At 36.8% G+C, this 27,333-nt stretch overlaps 1 protein-coding gene across 1 annotated transcript; it reads left to right on the top strand.

The window, feature by feature from the left end:
* Window positions 1-336: 336 nt before the first annotated feature.
* On the top strand, window positions 337-24,266 carry LOC117326497. Its single transcript, XM_033883249.1, has 21 exons — window positions 337-383; window positions 1,185-1,270; window positions 1,952-2,047; window positions 9,903-10,190; window positions 12,310-12,445; window positions 12,988-13,201; window positions 14,223-15,073; window positions 15,302-15,419; window positions 15,993-16,175; window positions 16,309-16,345; window positions 17,135-17,398; window positions 17,554-17,601; window positions 17,940-18,121; window positions 18,498-18,702; window positions 19,715-19,834; window positions 20,207-20,361; window positions 20,873-21,015; window positions 21,150-21,153; window positions 21,211-21,325; window positions 23,066-23,159; window positions 23,450-24,266. The coding sequence occupies exons 1-21, from the start codon at window positions 337-339 to the stop codon at window positions 23,577-23,579; spliced, it is 3,516 nt and encodes a 1,171-aa protein (XP_033739140.1). The 3' UTR covers window positions 23,580-24,266.
* Window positions 24,267-27,333: the final 3,067 nt, after the last annotated feature.

A 27,333-nucleotide genomic window follows, 5' to 3' on the forward strand; every position in this document is an offset into this window, starting at 1 on the left:
GTCAAGGTCATTCATTTGACAAACTTTGTAGCCTTTCACCCTAGCATGCTACAGGCCCAATACCAAGTCCCTCGACCTCTTGGTTATTGGGAAGAAATCGTTTTAAGGTCATAGCCTATTTGACCCATGTGACCTTGAATGAAAGTCAAGGTCATTTATTATTAGTTTACACTGATATTTGAATAAAGTTGCAATCAGCATAGTATCTGTAGAAATGACCTCAAATCAACTTCAGATTTGCTGTAGAGCCAGGTGATACAGGTCCATTGAGCCTCTTGTTTAGAAGAAGTTGTTTAAATGAAAAAGTTGACGCCGGACGGACGGACGGACGGACGGATGACGGATGCCGCATCACGGCATAAGCTCACTTGCCCTTCTGGCAGGTGAGCTAAAAAGATAAAACGAAGCCAAAATTTAATAAAAAAAAAAAACTGTCGGCTTGACAGTTTGGTTTGGTTTGGTTTGGTTTGGTTTGGTTTATTTTGTTTAACGTCCTATTAACAACTAAGGTCATTTAAGGACGGCCTTCCGTGCGTGGGACATGTATGCGTGTGGTGAGTGCGTATGTGTGTTCTGGGAGGCTGCGGTATGTTCGTGTTAAGTCTCCTTGTGATAGGCCGGAACTTTTGCCGATTTATAGTGCTTCCTCACTGAAGCATACTGCCGAAGACACCCAGCATCACACCCCACCCGGTCACATTATACTGACAACGGGCGAACCAGTCGTTCCACTCCAAATATGCTGAGCGCTAAGCAGGAGTAGCAACTACCATTTTAAAGACTCTGGTATGTCTCGGTCGGGAGACAGAACCCAAAGCCTTCCTCACAGGGGCGAACGCTCAACTAAAGTAAAAAAGTGAGGCATTGTCAAGGGAGATATTAGGGAAAAGAAAGCCGATAAGAAAGAAGAGAAAAGATAAGATCCTAAGTTAAGTCGCCTCTTACGATCATGCAATGTGGGCAGCAGATACTATTCTTACGCCCTACCTGCAGGGTTACGGCGTGGCAGTACTTTTACTTTGTCTTGATTCTTTCGAAATACAATATGGTCATATAAATGCATGGATCAAATTAAAACATAAATCAAGCAAGAAATGTAAGCATACGAGTTATGTTTTATGCGTCAGTAAGTAAAAAATAGTTTTCTTTATAAAAGGACTGATTTACAAACTTTCTTCTTTCAGTTGGAAACACAGATGGGTGACCAGGTATAGACAAGAGTATAAGTACCGCTGTTGTATTGGGTACACTGGATCCGGTTGTAATACCCGTATGTATACATTAAAACATTATAAATTAATGGACGGGTGTAATTCCATTTGTAAACTATCACATTTTACATTTTATATCGAAGATTGTTTGTCTTAAGTATCAATCATACCGTCTATATCCTAAAATATTAATTTATGTTTTCTTATCTACAACCATTTGAAAAATTTGAATCTGCAATCGTTGAATTGTTTGAAGGTTCGTTTCCATACCATATGCTTGGTGTTGATATAAACAACAAATCTAGCTAAGGAATTCAGATATCCTTCACATCATTAGATCATTGTTTGGTTTTCTGTGTCTGCCAAGACATTCTTTTCTATGCTGGATGCAGAAACTAATATATACCAATGCATACATATAAGTATATATTCGTTTATTTGAAGAAAATATTTATTGTGATATATTTGGTACATGCTTAACTTTTATATTTGTTGTGTATCCTATCTCTTCGAAATCTACTATCTACAATACCCGAAATTATATTAATAAATGTGTATCAAAAATAGAAATGATTCATTCCATAACAGTTCAATTCTAAATAACAACAGTTATAATCGTCTTGCTTCGTTTTTGTAGACCAAAGTTGTCTGAATAGTATTGCTGAGTCACTTAAGAATTACAATACTAAACTTCCATTCGATAAATTTGATGAAATTTGAATAGTATGATCGTGTTTTAGCCATCTGCTCACCTCCATGTGTTAACCAGGGACAATGTGTGTCTCCCAACCAATGCAAATGTCTTCATGGTACTATCGGAAATACCTGTTCGCAAAGTAAGTAGTTTGAGTGTAAAGATATGTCTACCACAATGCGTTGTGTTTTCCGCTCTTTGATTATTGTATAAACATGTTGACTATTAGATAAACATATCGATACATATATATGCGGTGGTACTGTGGTAAATATTATGGAACAGGCATACTATGAACAGGCATACTGGATGTTGCTAAAGAAAGTAAGAGTGACCTCGACCTTATCAAAAACACCACTGGAACTCCAATTTGTTTACCATTGTGTTAAGTTCAAAACTAATTTCTAAAGGGACGATGTCGATAACGGGCTTCCAACGGTATGGGAGCTAATACGATGAATAACATTTTAAGCTCTGGTTCGATACCGAACTGTTTTAAAAGGAATGTGACCCTTTTTTCGATCGATATTATGATGTATAGAGCTAAGTTCAACCAATATCGACCTAGGGCGGATAAGGTGGTTATCTGAGCTATTAATTATCGAGCTCAGATTGTACATTATCCTGAAACAAGATCAATGACATGGTCGTATGAGTACAGTTTTATGAAATATGAAATTGCTTTCTTTTCAGTGAAATAGATTAGTCATTGTTGTTTATTTCATACACCATATAGAAAAGTTCTATTGTAGTATATGTATGTCCTCTATATTCTCCTGCATACCCTATTTCAGAACAACACAACCACTATGTGCATTTGAGCCGAGCGGACGATAGAGCCGGCGTTTAATCAATCAAAACATTCCAAATATATACAACACAATTTCATGTATACAAACCATCGGTAAATTCTTAACTCTCTCACGCACTCCATTTACTAATAATACAATATGAAAAACCAAGCGAGCCACCCAACCTTAAAACCGTTATTTTTTTCTTTTAACGGAGAAAGGAGGTGCACCAGCTCTTATGCTTCAGGTTTCTTAATAAATGCTGGGATTTCTAACAAAACAAAATGCCTGGTATTATAATGCAAAACAAACTACGAAACGATATTACTCTTCCGTAACAATATATACAACAATATTGAATGAAAGTTTGTCACGACCTAGAAGTCTGCGGCTAGAATGACTATACAACGATATACTTCGCCCGAGCGCCTGTGTACCCTCACGTGACTATCTTACACGTACTCAGCCTCTGATTGGCTGCCCTACCTAGCACACTTTACACGCGCTAAATATCGCGCGCGAAAGACATAGCACAGTAAATTCCCGCTATTCTGCGAAACGCGGGAATTTTAAAGTCCTCTATAATCTCCTGCATACCCTATTTCAGAACAACACAACCACTATGTGCATTTGAGCCGAGCGGACGATACGATAGATTGAAAAGAACGGGAAAACGAGGCTTAACGCTATTAATATTGATTTAATACTCAAAATCTTACGTCAACGAAATTGCCTATCTATAAACCTAACTGCTGAGTAACTTGTAACCTGCGAGTCAACGAGTCTGCCACGTAACCGTCCTTAGACATATCACCCCTCCAGCGGCCATGCCTCTTCCAGCATCTCTCATTGACGTCATTATTCGCTGCTTCAGAAGCGCCACCTGCCCTGAGCGAATGCAAACCTAGATTGAGACCGCCTGCAACTTCCTTAAGCCTCTTAACTATGCATTCCCGAGCCCGCGTATAACTCAGCGCTTTATTCTTATATATTAATTTACACGTAGATTTCCCGCGCACTAAGGGCCGAAACAAAAAATAATCTGGACCGGCGTTTCCTGATAATAGCAAGTATCTCTGCGTTAGCGTAAACGGACATGCCTCTGTCACACCTTTAGCTATCACCAACTCGTTTCCAAACCTATATTGATCCGTTTTGCTTTTTCTGATCATGAGCCTAATATGAGTATCATGAAAGGAAACATCACACTCTCTCAACGCACTCAACTCGTCGTACCTTAAAAAACCTGAGAATGCAAGCACAATCATAACCAAGTCTCTAATAACCGAAAGATCGTTATTGTCCTTGTGAATCCTACAGAGCTCTATAATGTGGGTAGACGTAACACAGTCTTTCTTTACGCGCGGTGGACGTTCCTGTCGTTTTGACGCTTCTATCAGACTTTTCACGTAACCGTTCTCCGTTGGATCCGACACCCCGCTTATACTATGTGCCCATTTGATGGCATACAGGGCTGCAGCCAAAACACTGTACGAACTCCCGGCTTCCAAAAGATGTGTTAAATACAGTGACACATGTATAGGCTGTGCGGGAAGCGCACAACCCCCCCTCATGGGCAATGAAACGTTGCCATCTTGGAAAAGCACTGTAATACTTAGCCACAGTCTTATCCGCTCTAGAGTGCAGAACAAATCCCGCCATGGTCTTAGCCAGCTGCTCCATATTTTGGGAAACCGGCCCTACCGCCCGCATCTCATCCTCTATCCGGGTTTGAAGTCCTAAACCTGTGGAATGGAAACAGCCAAATATAGACCTCTAGTCAAAATCAATTTTCAATGCCAGCATACGTAAAACTTTACTTCCTCCAAAAACCCCATTATTTCCCTTTCCTTTCACCACCGATTCGTACCCTAGGAAACGATAATCGATAATGAAACGAGCGAAGCGACCCCTACTGGGTGAAACCACTGGCCAAAAGGGAGCGGAAACCCAATGTGGGATAAACAGAGTCGCCCGTGCGCGTTCATCCAAAAGTTTATTGACTACTTTAGGTATCAGCCGTGGAGGTGGCACTAACCAATTGTTATACCCTGACCACACCTGGCTTAAACCGTCTACACCCGCCGTGCCAGGGCACCACCAACAAGAATTGAACATCTCGCACTTCGCATTATACGCCGAAGCGAACCTATCAAAAGTGAACGGCCCCCATATCTCGTTCATTTCTACAAATACTTCATCACGAATACCCGTCATCGCTATCTCCTGCCTTGCTATACCGATATGCCAACTGATTCTCAGCCCGGGGTATCCACGAAGTGACCAATTCAAATCCCCCATCAACACATATGTCACGGATCTGTCTAGCTTTCACCTGTAGCTCGCTCACCCTGCTGCCATTTCGTATAATGCTTGCCACATTTTGGCTATCTGTGAACCATAATATCTTACGCCCTTCCAGGCATGGCCCTACCAGGCCTTGCATAAAATGCCTCAGCATTCTCACTACAGCCTCCAATTCCCGCCATGTGGAGCTCTCCTTTGTCTCGCTTTCTGACCATACACCAACAACCTCACTTTCATTTATCTGTAATACATAGCCACCGTAACCAATAGCCGAAGCATCGCTATAAACAGCTAAGTCATGATTGTATTTTTGACCGATCTGCCTGCCGTTCAAACTCCGGGCATTTCCGGACCAAAATCTCAACTCGTCTAGAGCCTCCTTACTGATATATATCACTGTATCCCAACCCGCTCTTGCCAACACACATGTATACATATACCTGGTCATCAAACGGACAATAGACCCCATGGCCACGTTCATAGAAATAATCTGACCCACAACGCCAGCCAGAACTCTCGCCGACACGCCTAACCTGCCTACCGATACAGAGTCTATAATTGCATGTAGTGAAACCTCCAACTTCGTCAACCTTTTCTCCGTTATGTAAACAACGCCTTCTGTCATATCCCAAAGTAAACCAAGCCACGTAGCCTCCTGAATCGGATCCCAAGAACATTTCTCTTCCGCTATCAAAAAGCCAAACCTGCTTAAATCCCTACGAATGCCAGCACTAATCAACGATGCCTGTGCTTTGTCACTGTGACCTCCCAGTCCGTCGTCCAAATACATAATGACCTTATGACCTCCTGATCGCCAGTGCTTTACAATCTCTCTTAGTACCTTTGAGAAAACGTACCCCGCCGTCGACAACTCGAACGGCAATACACGGAATACGAAATACCTCAATCTCCCGTCAAAAAACCAAGAAAACCCTAGATAAGTTTGATGTTCCGGAAAATCTCCACATGATGATACGCAGATTTCAAATCAAAAGTGAATAGGAAATCTCCTTTACCAAACATGTCCCACGCAACTGAAGCGTCCTCATATCTAAATGCGAATTTATATAAACACGGATTGACATGCCGACAGTCCAAAACCAGGCGTAACTTTTCCTTATTGCCAGCTACCGTAAGTGGATTAACAACAACTGGTTTAACATATACCTCTCGAATACAACCTTTCCTCAGCAAACTCTCTATTTCCTCCTCAACAAACTTTTTGTTATCCCTAGCTGACTTGCTATTAGATATAAAAACATCGCTAGGCAAAGAGTGTAACGGTAGGGTGTACCCTGACCTTATAATGTCTACTACAACCGGACACGCACCAATGCCTTCCCATTCATGAATCGCCTTCCTCAACCTTCCTAATGGTGACCTAACCTTTGACCCCGCAACCTCGTCCGTTGAAAGCACGTGGCTATTATGCGAACTAAGCTGCAAACAAACTGAGCTACATGCATTATCACCTGTAATATCATCGTCAACATTTACGCTTGCACTTATCTTATTATCAAGTCCTTGTGCCGACTGCAACCTCGGACATTCGGCCCTCCAGTGTCCTGGCTTCCCACAGCCGAAACACAGTCCTGGTCTCTGGAGAAGCGTAGCTTGTTTTGTCACGTGTACGTCCCGCTGCTCCGTCGCCTGCTGTCGCGGGGCTCCATACGGGTGAAAACGTCTTCCTCTGACGTTTCGCTGATTTTTTGCCTTGCGCTGTGCCCTGTTCTCCGCGCGAATAATCTTTTATCATCCTCGGAGTCTGACGCGAGCGCGTTCGACTCGTACTCCTCCACTACCTTCCAGCCCGTTTCGGAGGAATCCGCCAGCTTAATCAGCTTTTGCCTGTGACTTAAAAGCTCCATACCTTCAGATATCTTCTCTGTTGCCCGCTGTGTGAAACTATTTGAATTTGGGTTGTCCTGCAAGGCTCTCTGACCCTCTTGAAGTTTAAAAGTTACTTTAGAGTTCAACTTGTATTGCTCCTCGTTACCCTTCCGCTTGAAATTGTGTGCGTCAGTGCTCATTTCCGCTATTTTCGAAAGCTGAGCTTCCGAAAAATCAAGCTGGCTGTCCTGTAATTCCTGACGAAGGCAGCTAAACTTCGAAGAAAGCATTGCTTCCAGTTGTGACAGCATGGTCTGCTGTTGGCTTACCGGCTCCATGTCACGACCTAGAAGTCCGCGGCTAGAATAACTACACAACGATATACTTCGCCCGAGCGCCTGTGTACCCTCACGTGACTATCTTACACGTACTCAGCCTCTGATTGGCTGCCCTACCTAGCACACCTTACACGCGCTAAATATCGCGCGCGAAAGACATAGGACAGTAAATTCTCGCTATTCTGCGAAACGCGGGAATTTTAAATTAAAAGAAGAATAGTATATTTCGCCAAATATTGAAGCTTGGCCACATCAGAATTGAGTTCCTGCAGCATTGCTTTATTATGGTGCAGTGTTTTGTGAGGATTACGTCAATATAATAATTCTCAGTAATTGTTGTAGGTCAGTTAACCAATCTTTTTGAATTATGATTTGTAAATAATCAATGAGGATGTGAGGTTTGCTAAGTGGTTAGCATATCAACATTGCCCTCACCAGTGATCAAAATATCTAGATTTGCAATGGAGAATGAAATTTTAAGCCAAAGTGTCTGAGTTTTCGTTTGAACATAGAATATAGAAGTTTAATCCTGATTCAATGATATCAATTACAATATAGTTATACTGTTGTGTAAAGGTCGTGACTCACATAACTACTGACACTACATTTTGCATGGTGTTGGTACTAGTTTTCTATCTGTTTCCATAAGTTGCAAATTTGCATGACCAATGTTACGACTTACAAGCCAGTATTTTATTGTTTAATGTACTATTAACAGCTTTGACCATTTAAGGGAAGCTTTCCCTGCCATAAGGAAGGAAAGTTGTTTGGAAATAAACACGAAGTCAACTGACGAACGATCTAAGTCCCTGAGTCAAAGGGCATGGTCATTTGTGCCCAAAGATCAACAAACGAATGCATGTTCAAACCTTTTTTTTGAACGACTAATATTTATGTGACAGAAATAAGTTCCACCACATGTATTTTATATGTGTAGTATTAATTTCAAACGTCGCTTTAGCTTTTAACTAGAGTGAAATTAATAGCATGTGCATTAACCACTCGATGTATAGTAACTGTTTACACAGTCACTACTGAGATATCGCACACTGTTTTACCTTACAATTGGTAGTAGGTTTTTACGACAAGACCATTATTCAAATATCATTTTTTCAGAATGTTAAAGTACGCAAATGGCATTAAGAATAGTTCTGATTCGTTTCTTGTTCAAAAACGTTTTCTTACATATGCGTATATGTCCTCGATCATTTCTGTTGTAGTTACCTGCTCGTATTTGAAACCTTGTTTTCCTGGAATATGTCACAGCCCGTCTAACTGTCAATGTCAGAATGGATTTAGCGGAGGAACTTGCCTAACAAGTAAATGTCATTAAACAGGGTGCATTTTATATATTGCTCATCTATTTTCCGATAAACTTGATCAATCTTAATTTAATATCTAACATAAACATAGAAATTTGCACTTATCTAAACATTAATGCGATCATGAGTAATTTTACTTAAAGCCACATACTCCCAAACAACCTAAAATTCTACATGTAGTTGCACGCATGTATTAATGGCAATCTATGATACTCATTCACGTTATTCTAACATTAATATGACCACTGGTCTGGACGCTTCTTGAGACATCAGTGTATAACAATAACTGCATTTATATTTATCGCGAGATTTGTCACGGAGCCGAGAACGAGGCTATAACAACGTGCACTGCACATAAACCAAACATGGCCGTTGTTTACATATTTTTAATTTTAAAATGTAGCAATATGCATACAACAAAACATCGATAGAATTTTAGATCGGTGAAGTTGACAATGTTCAAAAGCTAACCAGCAATCCAATAGACGTCCGGCAAAATTGGAATTCGAGTCTATTCCCTTTTCTTCTCTCGCTAAGTTCCAACGAATCATTTCCTTTTTCCTAGGGAAATACTCGGGTTTTGCCGATTCCACTCACATTTGCGTCTTTTTTTTGGCAAATTCTGTCTGCGCTTTCGCAGGTCCACACTTTCGGCGTTCCGCCATTTTGTATGGACTGTTACCCCCACCGCTGCATGGTGGGACTTATTTTCAGAGAAACTTGCTCCGGCAGCCATAGTTATTATTTTTTGGAGTTCCTCGCATACTTTCAGAAATACACATTTTCTTTCAGTTTCTGATTCATGATAAACTGTGAGATATCTATCAAGTCCTAAAACTGTAAAAAGCTAAAAATGTTAACATTGATATATATTTCGTCGGGAGTATGTGGCTTTAAGAATTATCAATACATTATTTTTACATTGAAGTTGTAAATTTGAATAAGATGTTGACATTAGGTGGAATAGTATGTGATAAATAATCGACAAATCATCTGATTTGTTTTCTACATATCATAACATGTGTTACGCTATTACAACCATTCATCAGTTTGATAATTACCTCTTATTTCATCGATTAATAATTAATAGCATCACAAAGAAATAATATCGTGCTACGGCTCCACATTTTGTTGTTTTGGTGTATTTATAGCGATAATGTTTGGGGCCCTCTTATTTGTATTTTTATTTGTTTGTGTTATTTAGATATGCTTGCATAAAATTGATTGCATTTGTATGCACTTTAGTGACTATACCTTTATACGCTGTCAGGAGTGTAGCATCTTTAACTAACAGAATTTCCAAAATGTCATTTCAAGTGTAATATTATGCGCGCTAAAGGTATTCTGATTTACAAGCCGCTTCTTAATCGAATGCACGTATTTCACTAACCTTCACAGTTTTATTGCAGTGCAAGCGTCACCTACAATGTTAAGATGCAGTGCCTTTCTTCTTATGAAGGAAAGGTCTTCCGGAAAGGAAATGTACCGTTTCATGACAGACTCTTCGTCCCCAGATAACCACATGATAGATTTGATCTGGGTAAATCAGCATGACTACAACATCATAAATATCTACTTCGAAGCTGACTTCTCGCCATATATACACAACTTGCCCGATAGCCGTTATATCCAGGACTATGCATTTGGTATTGTGGATGCTAACGCACAGTTGAACTTAAACAAAATTACACGGCCAGGTAAACTAACTACGTCACTCATATTTATTTATTTAAGTAGCACCTGACCAGGTCAACGTAAATGTTGTGCACGTTACCATTAGAGCAATTGTTTTTTAAGTTATGTGAAAACAGCGATTGACGGTTTTGAATCATAATGGCAAGTAAATGAAAAAAAGTTTCAATTATTTATCAATAATTATTTTATAATACATGGGCTAGGTCAATATCAAGATAAGAATTCAAAGCATGCACTGCTTCCAAAAGTCCTGTTACAATTATTACGTAGAATACAGCGAAGTTAATCTCGAAGTCTTTATTACAATTTGTTAGAATCATAACTTCTTTGGATATTTTTTTCATGATTTCAAATGTTCATGTTCATTTTGCAACAGTGCATATGTTTTGTTACAATGTTCTGGAAATGTTCCTCTTGTTAATATCAATTTCAAACAATTACTTTTATTTGTGTCAGTAAACAAAACCCATATTATTTATTCATTTTTGAACATTATGGAAATTAGGACCCTCCATTCCCTCTACCTGCAACTTCAAAGAAGTGGGGTATTTATCAAATAATTTGCCATCGTCACTTACAAATGGACTATCTTACTGTTATTACATTTTTTTGGCTAGTCATTCGATATAAACGTTCCAAGTGTATCAGAACTTTTTGAGGGCAGTGTATATCATAAGCAAACCTGTTAATCAAGGTAATTTGTGAGAAAGAACCTTGTGTATAGTTACTTTGAAGTTTAAAACAAAAAGGTGCGTTCTTGTGAGATAGAACCTTGTTGTATTAACAATGTCAAAATTATTTACTGATACTGTGACTAATCTTAGCTTTCATTAAGGAATTGGGTACAAATTTATGTTATCATTTTTCTGCTTGGTAAAACCGAATATAGTCTTAGTCACTAGCATGTCAGTATTTAACGAGTTTTGACCAATTTGTTTGATTGTCTCGGCTTTATCAACATTGCCTTTTATTCATTTCAGTATTTGAATCTTGTCCAAGGGTCGTTCTCATACATGTTTAAGTTGAATCTTGTCTGGATATCTGCTCCAACATTTCTCAAGCAACCTCTCTAAAACTTAGTAGGCTTCATCTTCTAAAAGGCATTATCATTCAACTATTGTTGCAAAACTGTGAAACAATTTATTTCAAACATCAAATTGTACTTTGTTAGGGGCATTTTGTATGTTAATAGAACTAAGGCTTGTTTCTAATTGCCATGGCAATAAAAGTTGTCAACTAACTTGGGTTATGAACTGGAGTGTTTTTCTTTGCGCTATCTATATAAAGCTCAACGAAAAGAATCAGGGTCACGATTCAAAAACCTTTTGGTATATTCTTCTAGATGATTTTGCTTCAATTGCATGCAATAGGCCACTAGCCATGAACTTGTTCCTATGTTGTCCTCCACAAGTATCAGTATATAGTAGGTAACTTCTTTCACTGAATTATCCCAGCAACAGAGTATGTCCTTTAAGAAACAGTTAATATACCTATTTTACGAGATCTACTGACACCTAGCAATTCGTCCCAAATAAAGGATGTTCCTGTATGTAGGAAATGAAGAGAATTGAATCTTTAGCCTCTTTGTTTTCTTGAAGTTGTTCATTTCTTACAAAGAAGGGAAGACTAGTATAACAAAATAGGAAGGCCGAGTTTGGTGAACTCTTAGGGTCCTTTTCCATGTAAATCATATCTGTCTGTCTCGATTGATTTCGTAAATATCGAATGTTTAGCCCTCATCACAGAAAAACTTATTTTATATACATGCATTGCAGTAATTGTTCCCCGCTGTATTTGCTTACTGAAGGAAATAATAATGTTGTTTTGAAGATATTGTGAGATTTAAATGTTCTTAAGACTAATAATAACAAGAATACCCTCACTTTTTCCCCCTTGTACCTTTCCAGGAGTCTCTGCAAATTTATATTTTTGTTGACATTTTTCCATCGGTTTATCGATTTTGATTTGTAAGCAAGGTTTGCTGTTTTAAAATGATGAGATTAATCATAGTTGTTGACTCTGATATGAATGAATCACTATGACGCACCCTTAATACATTTACACAATATGCTGACGATAGGCCATATAAACCAAATTACCAGTCACTGTATTACTTTTAAGGTCAAAATGTGGTATCCAAAATCCAACCAAAACACTACAATTGTGAAGGCTTTCCTAGAACCTCTGATATAAAGCACAGGCTGGAATGCAACATCACGGATACAAATTTTAACTGGTTATTGGAGCATGGCGATAAGTATGATCATACTTTCCTGTATTATTAGATTATGGTTTCGCTTTGTGTCAGTATTCTTTGTTATATATATAAAAGCTCTATTTATAAACATGATTTTGAATAAAACATTCAGATAGTTCAACATTTATTGCAGATGTAACGCAAACGTTATACAAGAAAACATATATTTATATATTAATATCATAATAGTTTCGTAAACTAACATCACAAATTTTACATGACGTAATCCACGTAATACATGCTCAACGAAATATAATTTTCAAAATGAAATGCAACTTAAATTAGGGGAGCATGTAGTCATGTGAATAAGTTGGGAATCTTCTTTTTTCATGAAGAAAATTCTGCTTATCATAAGTATATTTCACATGTATGTTTCCTTTAGGTAACGTTTTCATTCTGACTTGTGACAGAGTTAATATTGAAAATGTCGGTAACAGTATATGTACTACACGGAAGGCTCTGTCTGTTACAGTACATTTGACGTTCATTTTGTCTTTTTAAATGATTACATAAAAGATATAAATGTTAATATTATTTTTCAGCTTGACTGTCACAGTAACCGCAACGAATGGTGGATACAGGCATATATTGAATCAAAACACTCATCATCTTGAGAACACAGAGCGTTTTGTAGGGAGAACATCCACGAAAAAAATGCAGTATATGTTCGACTTTCATTCACCAAGACATTGTAGCGAAAACAAGAGCTGTGTTCATAATGAATCTCCGCTTCACCTCTCTAATGACATAAGTAAGGTAAATTTGGCATGGATGAAGACATCATACACTTTCCCTCCTGCCGAATGTGTAACTGGGACAGAACAGAAAGTAAAACCTTTAATTCATGAATACTTTACATAAAGGGAGATCATTCGGAGACCAATAGGCAAACTGCAGAAAAATAACTTCTAGATTTGTAATTTCAACGAGCTAATATTAACAGTGATTAATTCAATTTTCTAATCTGCTTTCGTACGTCTTATACAATACCTCGAAGCGCTTAAGCCTTAACTTTTTTGTTTGGTTGTTTGTTTTACGCTTATAAACAGTTTAAAGTCTAACATGCACTTGCTTTGTCTTTCATTGTTATTTAGTTCAAACGGAAAGAAATAAATGCCTACAATTATTTATGTTTACTACTAATATTAAAAAAATATTTTCGTTTGTATAACGTTAGCGCAGACGTGTTCGAATTTTATTTTATATTTTTTTCTGTAGTCAACAACCTGTTCTCATTTTGAGAGTGTGCCTTATTAATTAATTGACGTTTACCCTAAAATATTCACCTGGTCGTTTCCTCCATGTAGGTTTCAATGTCTCCACTCTAATTTTTTTTCGTATTTAGTCCTCGTGTTTCTATTTTGAATAAGAATTCGTTTACATTATTATATCGGTCCACACTAATTTTGTTATAAATATTCGAACAGTAAAAAGAAAAACCGCGATTTTTTTCTTTGATAATTATAGAACATTCGAAATTAAATGAAAAATCTTTTACAATTCTTCCGTTCTTCAACAAAGATAATTCAAGGCAAAACGTTTATATATAAACATCAAATATAAACTCAAAAACCAATTGCAATTATTTGGCTACTTGTTCCTTGTTCGTTTCTTTCATATATCGCCCATTTTGCTTCACAAAACCAGATAAAAATATAATGTTTATGTATTAGTATTTCCCTGAATTTACCAATATTTTGATCTGTCGGAATATGACGACCGGAAAAAATGCAGAACTTTACCAAAGGCATCATGATTAACTTCTTATTTATTACAGATGCCAGTCACAATAACTTGGGGTGGTTGGATTGACGATCTGTCCGGTGTCAATATGTATACAGTTTACGTGTACAGACTTAAGCCAGACAGCAGGACAGGGGAGTTAACCGAATCTAACACAAATGTTTCTTTGTTCACAGAACACGTGAACATAAGCGAAACATTCCCTATTTACACGCCTGATACCATCGGTATGTATACGATTCTACTGGAGGTTGCGGATAAGGCCAGTAATAATTTGTATGCCAGACGACTATTCCTGTACGACAACTCTTCCCAGATTTCTATAAACGATAATAACATGAGCATATACGGGTCCGTTGGAGACAAACACATATGGATATCAACATTGCAAAATGAAAGTACTCTAGGTGCGCCAATTCATTTAAGTTGGGCTAACCATTTTATTAACCAGGAACATGTGAACCTGAAACTTCTTACACGAGTTTCTCCTTTTAAGTCGGATTTATTTAATGGAATTCTACATCGGTGCGTAAAACCAGGTCTGGATGACAATGAAGGTTCCCGCATGATGCAGCCTATCAACAATATACACGGAATCGTACGTGTAGAAACGGCTTTTAAGCGTGACAAAGATGGGGGAACGACCATAACTCAAACTCCTACGGATGGCTGGAAAACCGTAGCTGGGTATCTGAACGAGAGCACATCTATAAACGTCCCCCGACAGGACGGCGATTCAATACGTATATGGGTGCGTGTTTTTGATGTTGTAAACAACAGTGACACAGACGCTATACTCTTGAATGCCGACTCGTCACCACCGGTTATCGAACAGCCCATATTCCTCAAAAACATACGTAATTCAACGTTCCCATTCGCTAGTAGGTAAGTCTTACTCTAAATAAGGATGATTTTTTTTAATTTTTTGGGGGATTTTTTTTTTTTTTTTTTTTTATCATGACGTGCCTTTTTGGAGATTTATTTATTGTAATATTTGATAACAAGGCGGGAAATGAAGAAAATATTTAGGGCAACTACAATTCGCAAGGTAACAATCTTTGATAAACAAGGAAATAGATTTGAAAATCAATTCAATTGCTTTTGTTATTGTAGAATTTCGATTCTGGCGTCTGACAAACACAGTGGAATACGGCTAATCAAATGGAAATTAACTGCTAATGATTCAGAAAAAGTGTTTCATTCCGGAAGTGAGAACGGAAATATAACTGAAGTAAGGAAATTAGATTTTTGTTATTAATAATATAACTGAAGTAAGGAAAATTGATTTTTTTTATTAATATCGGCTCTTTTTGTAATGTATTCTAAGACTCCGATACCTATGATAATGATTTTGGTTTTTAGCATTTCATCTTTAAATGAATATAAGATAAAAATTGGCAAAGCGTACCACAAATAGACCACAAAAGATTACAAACATTCTAAATATAAAAGAAACAATAGTAAAGAGAATATTACGCTAATGTCAGAATATCAGTATCAAACAAAGTTTTTAAAATAGTATAGTTGACTCAGTTTAGATAATCTGAGTTTTTTTCATACAAGTGAAACCCCTTCAAAATCTATATCGAAATATCCTACATATGTACAATGTACATACTTATGACGATATAAACATGATGTTCCAGGGATACAATTAACGAGACATTTGTCTTATTAATCAAACTATTTTAGGTATGTATCAATACCTGCTACACCAGGAAATGTCGCACCAAGACACCACAGGAAAATATCAATTACGCAAATAATTCTGTTACTTATCATATCTTATTTTTCTGTTATTTAGAGAAAACCAAGTCTTCAGGAAGGGGCTTGTACTTCTGTTGGGGAATGTTTCTACTTTTATAATGAATTTGAGGTCAACAACTGCTGGTTTAAGGTGCCTAAGGACGACCTTCCAGCACAAGTAACAAACATCGACATCGAAGTTTTTAATTCTGCAATGTTAAGTTCATTTGGACGATTTCAGGTACTTATTTTTTTTAATATGCTCGCTGTTCCGTTTACAAATACAGATAATAGAACCGTGGCAGATTGACATTAAAGAGTTTTTTTAAACATGAAAGTTACATTTAACTTTATTCCTTTTTTTATTTTTCGAGGTTGACGATTTAACTTCCTTGAATGGGATGGAGGAATGTAAGTTCTTATTCTCATTTGTTAATACTCAACGAAGGATATACTTTGGTTTGGTTTGGTTTATTTAGTTTAACGTCCTAATAACAGTTAAGGTCATTTAAGACGGCCTCCCGTGCGTGCGACATGTATGTGTGTGGTGAGTGCGTATGTGTGTTTTGGGAGGCTGCGGTATGTTCGTGTTAAGTCTCCTTGTGATAGGCCGGAACTTTTGCCGATTTATAGTGCTACCTCACTGAAGCATACTGCCGAAGACACCCAGCAGCACACTCCACCCGGTCACATTATACTGACAACGGGCGAACCAGTCGTCCCACTCCAAATATGCTGAGCGCTAAGCAGGAGCAGTAACTACCATTTTTAAAGACTCTGGTATATCTCGGCCAGGGGACAGAACCCAAAGCCTTCTTCACAGGGGCGAACGCTCAACTAAAGGCCAAAAGTGAGGAATTGTCAAGGGAGACATTAGGAAGAAGAAAGTTGTAAAGAAGAGAAAAGATAATATCCCAAATTTAGTCGCTTCTTACGATCATGCAATGGGGGCAACAGGTACAATGTACATTCATAAAATCCTTATTTAATACAATATCGTGATATCGTTTCCATATAGACTATTGAGTTCGTATATACATGTATGCTCGAAATGTACATGATACTCAACCGGAATCAATTTCATGTTGTACTTGGTTACAAGTTTTACGTATTAGGGAAGCAAATTGACAAATGAAACATCTGTCAGACAAAATGTCATTTTCTAAATCAAATATTTTCAATATTTCGGAATGATGACAGATTCTGGGCCAATGCATCTTGAGGTAACTGGTACAACGTCATACAGTGCGAATTTTCAGTGGCGCCAGGGACCGAGCTGTTACGACCGAACCGATATTCTTTTAATGTACAACGTTTCTGGACAGACAAAATCAATGCATATTCACAAAGACTCGAAGTATTACACACTTGGGGACCTAGACCCGGAGACTAAATATACTGCGCAATTTGTCGTCGTGTATGGAGACGAGCGAAGTGATCCCATCAAAATTACATTCACGACAGGTAAATAATGCACGTTTCTGAAGTAAGTACAGAGCTTAGTATATACATTAATATCAAATGATTATTATTTTTATTTTTTTTGCAATATTTAAATCATTCTTTGAAATATGTTTTTCGTCTTTCAATACGCTTTATATCAATTGTTATTATTTTAGGAAAGTATGAAGGTCTGGCAGCTGGGTTTATTGCCGGAATTTCTATAGGTATGTAGTTAAAAGGGTAAATAAAATTATGCATTGTGTATATAAATATGTATCTTGTTATACGAAAATTACGTTACGCACGTATGGGCGCATTGCCCATATTTAATGGCAATTAACTTATTGTTGTATTTAACACATATGTAGCCCATATTAGGTGCAAAATATAAGTACATTTATTTAAAGTTATCATTTTGAATTAAACAGTTTATAGACGTAGCAGTTATAGTACATGCATGCATATATGTAACTACAGAATTTTATGGCTAATATTTTAACTATCTTTTCATTTGATATTTTCTATTGAACCATGCTATAATTTTTTTTTCATTTTTGTTAAGTTATATTGGTCCTCGTTGGGTTACTTATTGCCGGGATTGTGCTCTGGAGGACAGGAAGACTCAACCGCTACAAAGAGTCCATATATGGTCATATACAGCGACGAACAACCACACGCCGACGATCGAACGCCTACTCAGATTATAAAACTGCCAATAAACAAAACGATCGAAAGTCTTTTGCGGTAAATGGTCAAAATATTGCTTTAAGTCGTGTCGTGATTGCTACTTTTGTATGTTTTAAACATGGTTCACGTACAAGTCTTAATAATGATATATTAAATACTGTCTCCCTGTCCTTTTCTTACATGCTCTTTTAAAATAAATTTTAATTGTATAGTAAATAAGTGATAACCATAATAATTATACATACATGTACGTATGTGATTAGTTCAAGCATTACTGACATGTGCGGAATTCAATTTGTAAATTTGAATTGAAAACACTGGATCGTCATAATCTCAATGAAAGCAGGATCCACACTGAAAACAGGAATATGTAATGTAGCAGAAATTAGTAAATGTTTTAAAATATACATATCTTCACATTTGTTTCCAATAGAACTTGGCTTATTCGGATGTCGGAGACGATGATGTATATATGTACGGCCAAATGGTGTTTAATGAGCACCAATCATGGGAGATACAACACGACCAGGTGTCCTTAGTTGAAAAAATGACTTCGGGAAGGTTTGCCGACATCTTTAAAGCTTCACAAAACTGCAAAAAGAACAATAGAAAGATCGTAGTGGCTAAGGTGCTAAAAGGTGAGAAAGGATTATTAGTTGTTTACTAGTGATGTTATATAGGCAGGTCGTTTCGTAAAAAAAAACGTTTTTGTTGTTATTGAATCATTATCACCATGTAGAGAAGTCTTTATAGACACTTAAAAATAAAATGGTTTTGTATTGCTTAACGTCATATGGTCATTTAAGGACGCCCTCTTCTGCGAAGGCTCAACTATAGACTAAAAGTGAGGTGGTGTAAAGGGAGACATACATGTATAAGGATTGTACCTCGTTTTGACTGCGTATACGATAGTATGCCCGCAATTGGCAACAAACATATTCTTAAGTCCAAGCTTGATATTGATATCAAATCGTTGAAATACCAAACGAAGAAAATTAAACGTCGGGAGGTGTTGCGACGTTAGTAACAACGGGAGGAATGGTTGCTAATATGATATAGTTCCAGTGAATCTACGTAAATACACCAGTATAATTAACAATATTAAAAGAAACAACGCAACATTTTTGTTCCATATCCTTTAAGTTTTCATTTTAATTGATATATTCACAATCAACACTTTCCGTCTCCGATTAACTATGGTTGTCAGACACAGCGTGTATTTTACACATTTAGTACTGACGTGGTCGAATTTTCTAGGAGCTGTGTGCTTCATCCATTGTTGTTACAATCTAACCCCTATCTGTAGGGCTATCCTCACGGGGGCTAACACTCAAAAAAGTTCAAAAGTAAGTCAGTGCCATGAGAAACATTAAAAAGAGAACAGATAATATCCCAAATTTAGTCGCCTCTTATGAATCATGCAATGGGGCAGCAAAAATCTACGATGAAACAAATGCTTTGATTCTAACAATTTAAGCATATAGCATGTACAATGCCACTTGAGAAAACACAAGTACAACATTTGATTAGTATCTAATTATCACTAACATGGAAAACATCAATTGTATGTTCTATAATGTTTACGAACATTTATGTGCTTAAATTCATTGATTTCTCTCAGGACTTTCAATCCTTGGTGTTATATTTCAGAATCACATACCGAAATAGATGAATTGGTAATGAACGCCAAGATCAACTTTTTTGCGACAAAAGTCGGTTCCCATGCCAACGTGATACAGTTCATCGGAGCAGTGCTTGACAACAAACCATGTACGTCGTTGTAGTACATATGTGTGTCTATCATCGAACACGGGAGACATGATGCACTCTATAACAATAGTTGCAGCTAGGTGTACTTGTATGAAAAGCTGTGTAATAAACATTATAATGCATACATTGTTGGTGTAAACACCGCACACATCCGTATGATATTCCAGCAATGAGCACACAAACCATTGGTTTTAGATTTCATATGGTCAATAATACTGTACTGAGATGTGTAAATATACGATGAATATGATACTACGAAATGTTACAATATAGGTGTATATATATATAACACCTATGACTTAGCTATAACTTAGCAACACAAATGACGAATGAAGACAACTTATATATATGTACTCATACTCGTTTCCTCGGTGGGCCAATTCATGCTGTTGGAGTTGTGTGAGACAGGCGTGATGAGGACGTGGCTACAGCATCAGAAAAAAAATGTAACAGACAGTGAAGTAGATGCCTTGTATCGCATGACGTTTGACATAGCTAAGGGAATGAATTACCTTGCCTCCAAACAGGTATGAAATTTAGCACTGGTCCTGGTTATCAGATCAAAAATAGGTTACAAAAAATTCTACCAACCTCTGTTAATAAAGCGTATTGTGCCAGATGAAACCCGAGTGCTTAAGCGCAATGAAGTCGGTTTAACCTATATTTTTTCTAGTCTGGAAGGATCATAGTCAAGCTACGTTTATGAAAGACGAGTGCGCTATCGACAACTCTTGTAGAACAACATTATGGATTTACACATCAATTACACGTTATATATGTAAAAAGTATCGTTATGTTTCTGTGATAACATCATTTGTTCTTTTTCGACATGGAGTTGATCAGAAAAATATAAACGAATAAAAGATATCTCAATTTGCCAGTGTTTCCCTGATTTTTTCAATATATGAATTATAAGCTGAGTGTCCAAGAACACGTCAATGCTGAACCATAGCATTAAGGATAGTGACATTATCAATAGATGACTAAATACATTGGTTTACAAGATTACGATATAAGATATATATAAATTATGTTTAGATTATCCATCGTCACTTGGCTGCTAGAAATATTCTCCTCACGTCATCACTGGAGGCCAAGGTCGCAGGATTTGGACCCACGAAAGAAACCGAACAACAAGATGGTGACGCAGGAAAGGCAAGTACCATGAATACCACGATACGGCATTATATTAATTTTGAATTGTCATATTCTAGCCAAACTCAATAAAAAATCATAGTAATTTGGAGAAGGAATTTTACATTTCGCATAATACAACGTAATAGTGGAATGAATTATCGCATGTCCTTGTTCACAGTAATGTCAGGATAAGCTATTGTTTTAAATAGTTCATAAATATACTGCATAATTCTTAACAGGAAAAGGTGCCAATCAAATGGATGGCTCCAGAATGCATGACGTCATTAAAAGAGGCATCATTGAAGAGTGATGTGTGGGCCTATGGAATTGTCTTATGGGAAATATTCAGTCTTGGTAGGTATAACATGGCTAAATAGAAATAAGCTGTCTGGGTAAGTATGATATATCCATATGAAATATTCAGTCTTGGTAGTTATGATATATCCATATAAAATATTCAGTCTGGATGTTATGATATGTCCATATAAAATATTCAGTCTGGATGTTATGATATATCCATATAAAATATTCAGTCTGGATGTTATGATATATCCATATATATTCAGTCTTGGTAGGTATGACATGGCTAAATAGAAATATGCAGTCTGGGTAAGTATGATATATCCATATGAAATATTCAGTCTGAGTAGTAGTTATATATCCATATAAAATATTCAGTATGAGTAGTTACGATATATCCACATGAAATATTCAGTCTGGGTAGGTATGATATCCAGCTGCATCCATATAAAATATTCGGTCTGGATAGATATGATATATCCATATAAAATATCCGGTCTGGATAGATAAAATATATCCATATAAAATATTCAATATGGATGGAAAGGTATGATATATCATATAAAATATTCAGTCTGGGTATTTATTATATATCTCTACAAAATATTCAGTCTTGGTAGTTATGATATATCCATATAAGATATTCAGTCTGAGTAGATGTGATATATCCATATAAAATATTCAGTCTAGATAGCTATGATATATCCCTATAAGATATTCAGTCTGGGTAGATGTGATATATCCATATAAAATATTCAGTCTAGATAGTTATGATATATACACATACCATATTCAGTCTGGGTAGTTATGATATATACATATAAAATATTCGGTCTGGGTAGGTATAATATTTCTTTAGATATATTCAGTCTATGTAGGTAAGATATGGCTATGTAACAATATTCAGTCTTAATTAAGAAATGTACTTGTAGGTACTGTATGATATGGCGATATGGGAAATATTTAGCCTTGGTAGGTACGATATGACGAAATATAGGTAATAGCTGAGTATGAATTTTTCAGTAGGTATGTTGTGTCTCGCTTATTGAAGATGTTTTTGTTTTAGGTTGGGTATGGCTTTATAGAAAATAACTAATCTATGTAGGTAGGGAATTGTTTTACGGAAGTTATCTTGGAAAACGGTATATAGAAGAATACTCACTCACAGTTATTCATATTAAGATGTTGGAAATATTTAAACTTGGTAGGTCGGTTATGACTATGTAGGAATGATCTTGTGTAAGCAAACATACAGTAGAGGAAGATGAAAATAAGCAATATCGGGAATATTTATTTAGTAGGTTCAGATATAAATTATGCACAAACATCAATTAGTATATATGAATCAATGAAAAATATTTCTTCATGGGCAATATGCAATATAAATTTTCAGTTTGGTTAATGAAATATCATTTTTAGAATATCTGTTGTTTTATTTCTTTGCTTAAGCAAGCTATATATTTACAACAAAGAATACTGACGTAATAACCAAACCAAAATCGATCAAACGCGGGCAATCATTTAAACAAAGATATAGATCTGCATGGAAACTCCTTCAAAAGCACAAGGAGAATGTGACGAGGTGATCTTCTCTAGTACTCGGGAACAATATTACAAAAGGGAATGTTTATAAAATCCTTAAAATGATTGATTTGTATCCTTTGTCCCTTTTTAAATGTTTATAAAATCCTTAAAATGATTGATTTGTAGGCTTTGTCCCTTTTTGTACAGGTTAACATAGTGTCAATCAAAGTTTGCACATTTATGAATGTAAGATTATTCCCTTACAAACAGGTGACACACCATACCCAGGGTTACGTAGTATGGACGTTGCCACCAAAGTAACCAATGGCTACCGTATGAGTCGCCCAGAGTATTGCGCAGATATGTAAGTCATTTTTTTTTTGGTTGCTTATGTAACTAACCTTTTACTTTGAGATAATAATCCACAGGTTATAGTGTTTGAGATACAATGTGCAACATGTTAACTTTAAAAGTACATGTAGTTCATATTTATGTGTGATTTATATATCTCCATAGAATGCTACCAAACGCAGGTTTATATTATATTGTACAATAATATGAAGTACTAGTACAAATATCAATTATTTATATGTAGTTTGTAACTATCCCAAAAAAGATGCAAAACAATGGACACCGCTAATTTGTCTTATACAGGCATTACGAGTTAATGAAGAAATGCTGGAAAGATAAACAGTCAGCACGACCGAAATTCTCAGCAATTGTTCAGGAGATCAGCAGTACCTTCAGTTCAAGCCAGGACGACTACTATTACTACACAACTTAGTTAAAACACAAAAGGATTAGATCCAACCCTGACATAATAAACATCATAGGCTGTAGCTACAGCTGCTATTGCTAGATTTGTGTTGCCGCCACCACCATTGTCACTCTAATTAAGTCAATCGTCTCTACTTGCTACCTTTACTTCTGCAAATATATATTAAATAATCAACTAAGGCCAATATCGTATAATTCATGTATCATTTATCATTATATCAATGTATCATTTACAATATTCTTATTATCATGTACAAAGTAGATAATGGAGGAAGCTTTTACATCAGAATATGCAAATTAATGGTAAATCATTCCTGTAGTAGTTAAACAATATAATGAGTGCTCGTGATGCAGCCAGCTATGACTTTGTCGAGGATGTGAAACAAAAGACAAAACAAAATGTGAGTACATGAAAAAGATTAATCCACTGTTGGAAAAATCTCGACTATGATTTCGGATTGTTTTTGTTATCAGTGGCGTTTATTTCAATACAGCTTTTGTATAATAGAACATAATTGCTTATCTCAATCTCATTCAAACTGAACATAATATCAACAAACTAATTATGATGCACAATTAACATAAAACATATATTGTATATCAATATGATACCGATTTTAATGTACATGAGCTGACATTTATTTTCATTTTGAACATTTGCTGTTTTTCGCGAGCAATGATATATAACTTGTATTTTATTCATGATGCATATAAAACGTATAATAATTTTAATTTGTGTCAAAATGTATATTAAATATTTAAGATACGAAAGGTCATATTTATATACACGTATAATTATGTCGTATCTGTGTCGGTATATGTACTGTATAATTTTATTTATCATTTATCCGAATGTTGACATGATCGATCACGAATAGAATTGAGATTCCTTTCTAATAAATATATACCGAAACTACTTTAAGTGTTGTGATACTAGCATCCTACGAAATAATAACTGGAATACGATTTTTTTTCATAAAAAATCCTTGTCTAATGTATAGATTATTTAAGAACTTTTCTTGTTTCAGTCTACCAGCAAAAGCCTTTTTAATTAACGTTCTTTTACTGCCATACACTACGTCGTTTGGCTACCAACACCCCTCAAGTTTACAAACACATGATGAGACACAATCACGCTACCACCACCCCTACAGTATACAACACATGACGAGACACTATCACGCTACCACCACCGCTACAGTATACAACACATGACGAAACACTATCACTCTACCACCACCCCTACAGTATACAACACATGACGAGACACTATCACTCTACCTCCACCCCTACAGTATACAACATATGACGAAACACTATCACTCTACCACCACCCCTACAGTGTACAACACATGACGAAACACTATCACTCTACCACCACCCCTACAGTATACAACACATGACGAGACACTATCACTCTACCACCACCCCTACAGTATACAACACATGACGAAACACTATCACTCGACCACCAACCCTACAGTATACAACAAATGATGAGACACTATCACTCTACCACCACCCCTACAGTATACAACACATGACGAGACTATCACGCTACCACCACCCCTACAGTATACAACACATGATGAGACACTATCACGCTACCACCACCTCTCCAGTATACAACATATGACGAGACACTATCACTCTACCACCACCCCTACAGTATACAACATATGACGAGACACTATCACGCTACCACCACCCCTACAGTATACAACATATGACGAGACACTATCACGCTACCACCACCTCTCCAGTATACAACACATGACGAGACACTATCACTCTACCACCACCCCTACAGTATACAACATATGACGAGACACTATCACGCTACCACCACCTCTCCAGTATACAACATATGACGAGACACTATCACTCTACCACCACCTCTCCAGTATATAACATATGACGAGACACTATCACTCTACCACCACCCCTACAGTATACAACACATGACGAGACACTATCACTCTACACCATCCCTACAGTGTACAACACATGACGAGACACTATCATCGATATCCCTTGCTCTGAGGACATACCAGGATTAAACTTTTTCATGAGCATCCCTACCCTCATACCCCCTATCCCATTCAAAATAAAAATCAGCATAAAGATTTTCTGTCGTCACTTTATCTTTAACCAAATTCCATCCAGTACACATACCATTTTTACATACTTGCCGTATGAAAAATCTTTGTGGGACCGTCGGAGATTTAAAAAAAAACTAGACTACATGTATGTACGTGCGTTTATGTAACAAGAACGTAGAAAGGTCAACTATGTGAGGAAAACATTTTAATATATCTCAACACACACCTAGCAAATCTGTCACAAACAACAAAACACACAATGATAAAACCAAGCTAACCCCAACAAACATTATAGAACGGGAAGTATATTTCAATTCGACTGCATAAACCCCAACAAACATTATAGAACGGGAAATACGTTTCAATTCGACTGCATGAACCCCAACAAATCTCAACGTTCCGGTTAAAAAACAACTCGATCACAATAATGGGAAACCGAATCATACCAGAGTGTCATACCCTATACCGAAAAGGGTCCTTCCAACTATCACATACAAGCATTTTATATTTTCCAACCATTCACTTCGAGTTGCCTCCCTTCATCATCTCCCAGCCCATGATGATGGTCATGTTCACCATATATAAGCCAGTCCTCTATACTCTATAATACTAACTTCTCTTTTCGATAAGATCTAATCAACTACTATATAACGATGACCAATTAAATGAGTGCCACAGTATGGTATGCCTAATGAGGACACCAGGTACAATGTATTAGAACATTTTATCCTTATGAACAGTTTTAAGAACTGACACAAAATGAACGTTAAACTTGCCCATAGTCACTAACGAACCAAGTCGTGTTGTCTGAGGCATGTCCACTTTGCAGGAAAACAATCCATGTATGGTTTCTTTCGGCTAAGAGCAACCCCCCTCCCCCTCGTTTTCTATGGTCAATTATGATTTATTTTAGAATAGAGGTCCGTAAAACAAAGGGTCATGCTGACTGAACACTGACTATAGTCTGTTGGACGAAACCTTACACGGGCAATTTAGGCGGGAATCTAGTAACTGATTAAAACAACTTCCTCTTCGTACTGGCAATACAGACAACAATGGACACAGCCATTTTGTTTGTCGACATTACACTACAGCAAGTTTGATTGTATCATTACAGCAGGATTTGTTTTTGACAATACAGTAGGATTTGGTTGCATCATTAAAGCCGAATATGGTTGTATCACTACAGCAGGAGTTGGCTGTATCTTTGCAGCATGATTTGGATGTATCATTACAGCAAGAGCCGGTTGTATCAATAGCAGGATTTGGTTTAATCATTAAAGCAAGATTTCGTTGTATCAGTACAACAAGGAAGAGTTGTATCATTAAAGCCGAATTTGTTTGTATCATTACAGCAGAATATAGTTATATCGTTATATTTACAGCAGGATTTGGTTCTATCGTTACATCAGGAGCCGGTCGTATCATTATAGTCAGACTTGATTCTATCATTACATCTGGATTTGGTCGCATCATTACACCAGAATTTGGTTTTATCGAGACTGCAGGGTTTGGTTGTGTGTATCGTTTCAGCAGAATATAGTTACATCGTTAAGGCATTATTTTGTTGCATCATTACAGCAGTACATGATTGTAAGACTACAGTTGGATTAAGAATTTTCATTACGATAGGATTCGGTTGATCATTACGTCAGTATT

The sequence above is a fragment of the Pecten maximus genome, chromosome 4, assembly GCF_902652985.1.
Source record: "Pecten maximus chromosome 4, xPecMax1.1, whole genome shotgun sequence".
Classification (NCBI taxonomy): Eukaryota; Metazoa; Mollusca; class Bivalvia; order Pectinida; family Pectinidae; genus Pecten; species Pecten maximus.

Bases quoted from the DNA above. Each gene is read 5' to 3' on its own strand.
- LOC117326497 (XM_033883249.1), top strand. From the start codon at position 337: ATGACGGATGCCGCATCACGGCATAAGCTCACTTGCCCTTCTGGCAG. The intron at 384-1,184 runs GTGAGCTAAAAA...TTCTTCTTTCAG, and splicing joins CTCACTTGCCCTTCTGGCAG to TTGGAAACACAGATGGGTGA. The intron at 13,202-14,222 runs GTAAATTTGGCA...TATTTATTACAG, and splicing joins TCTCTAATGACATAAGTAAG to ATGCCAGTCACAATAACTTG.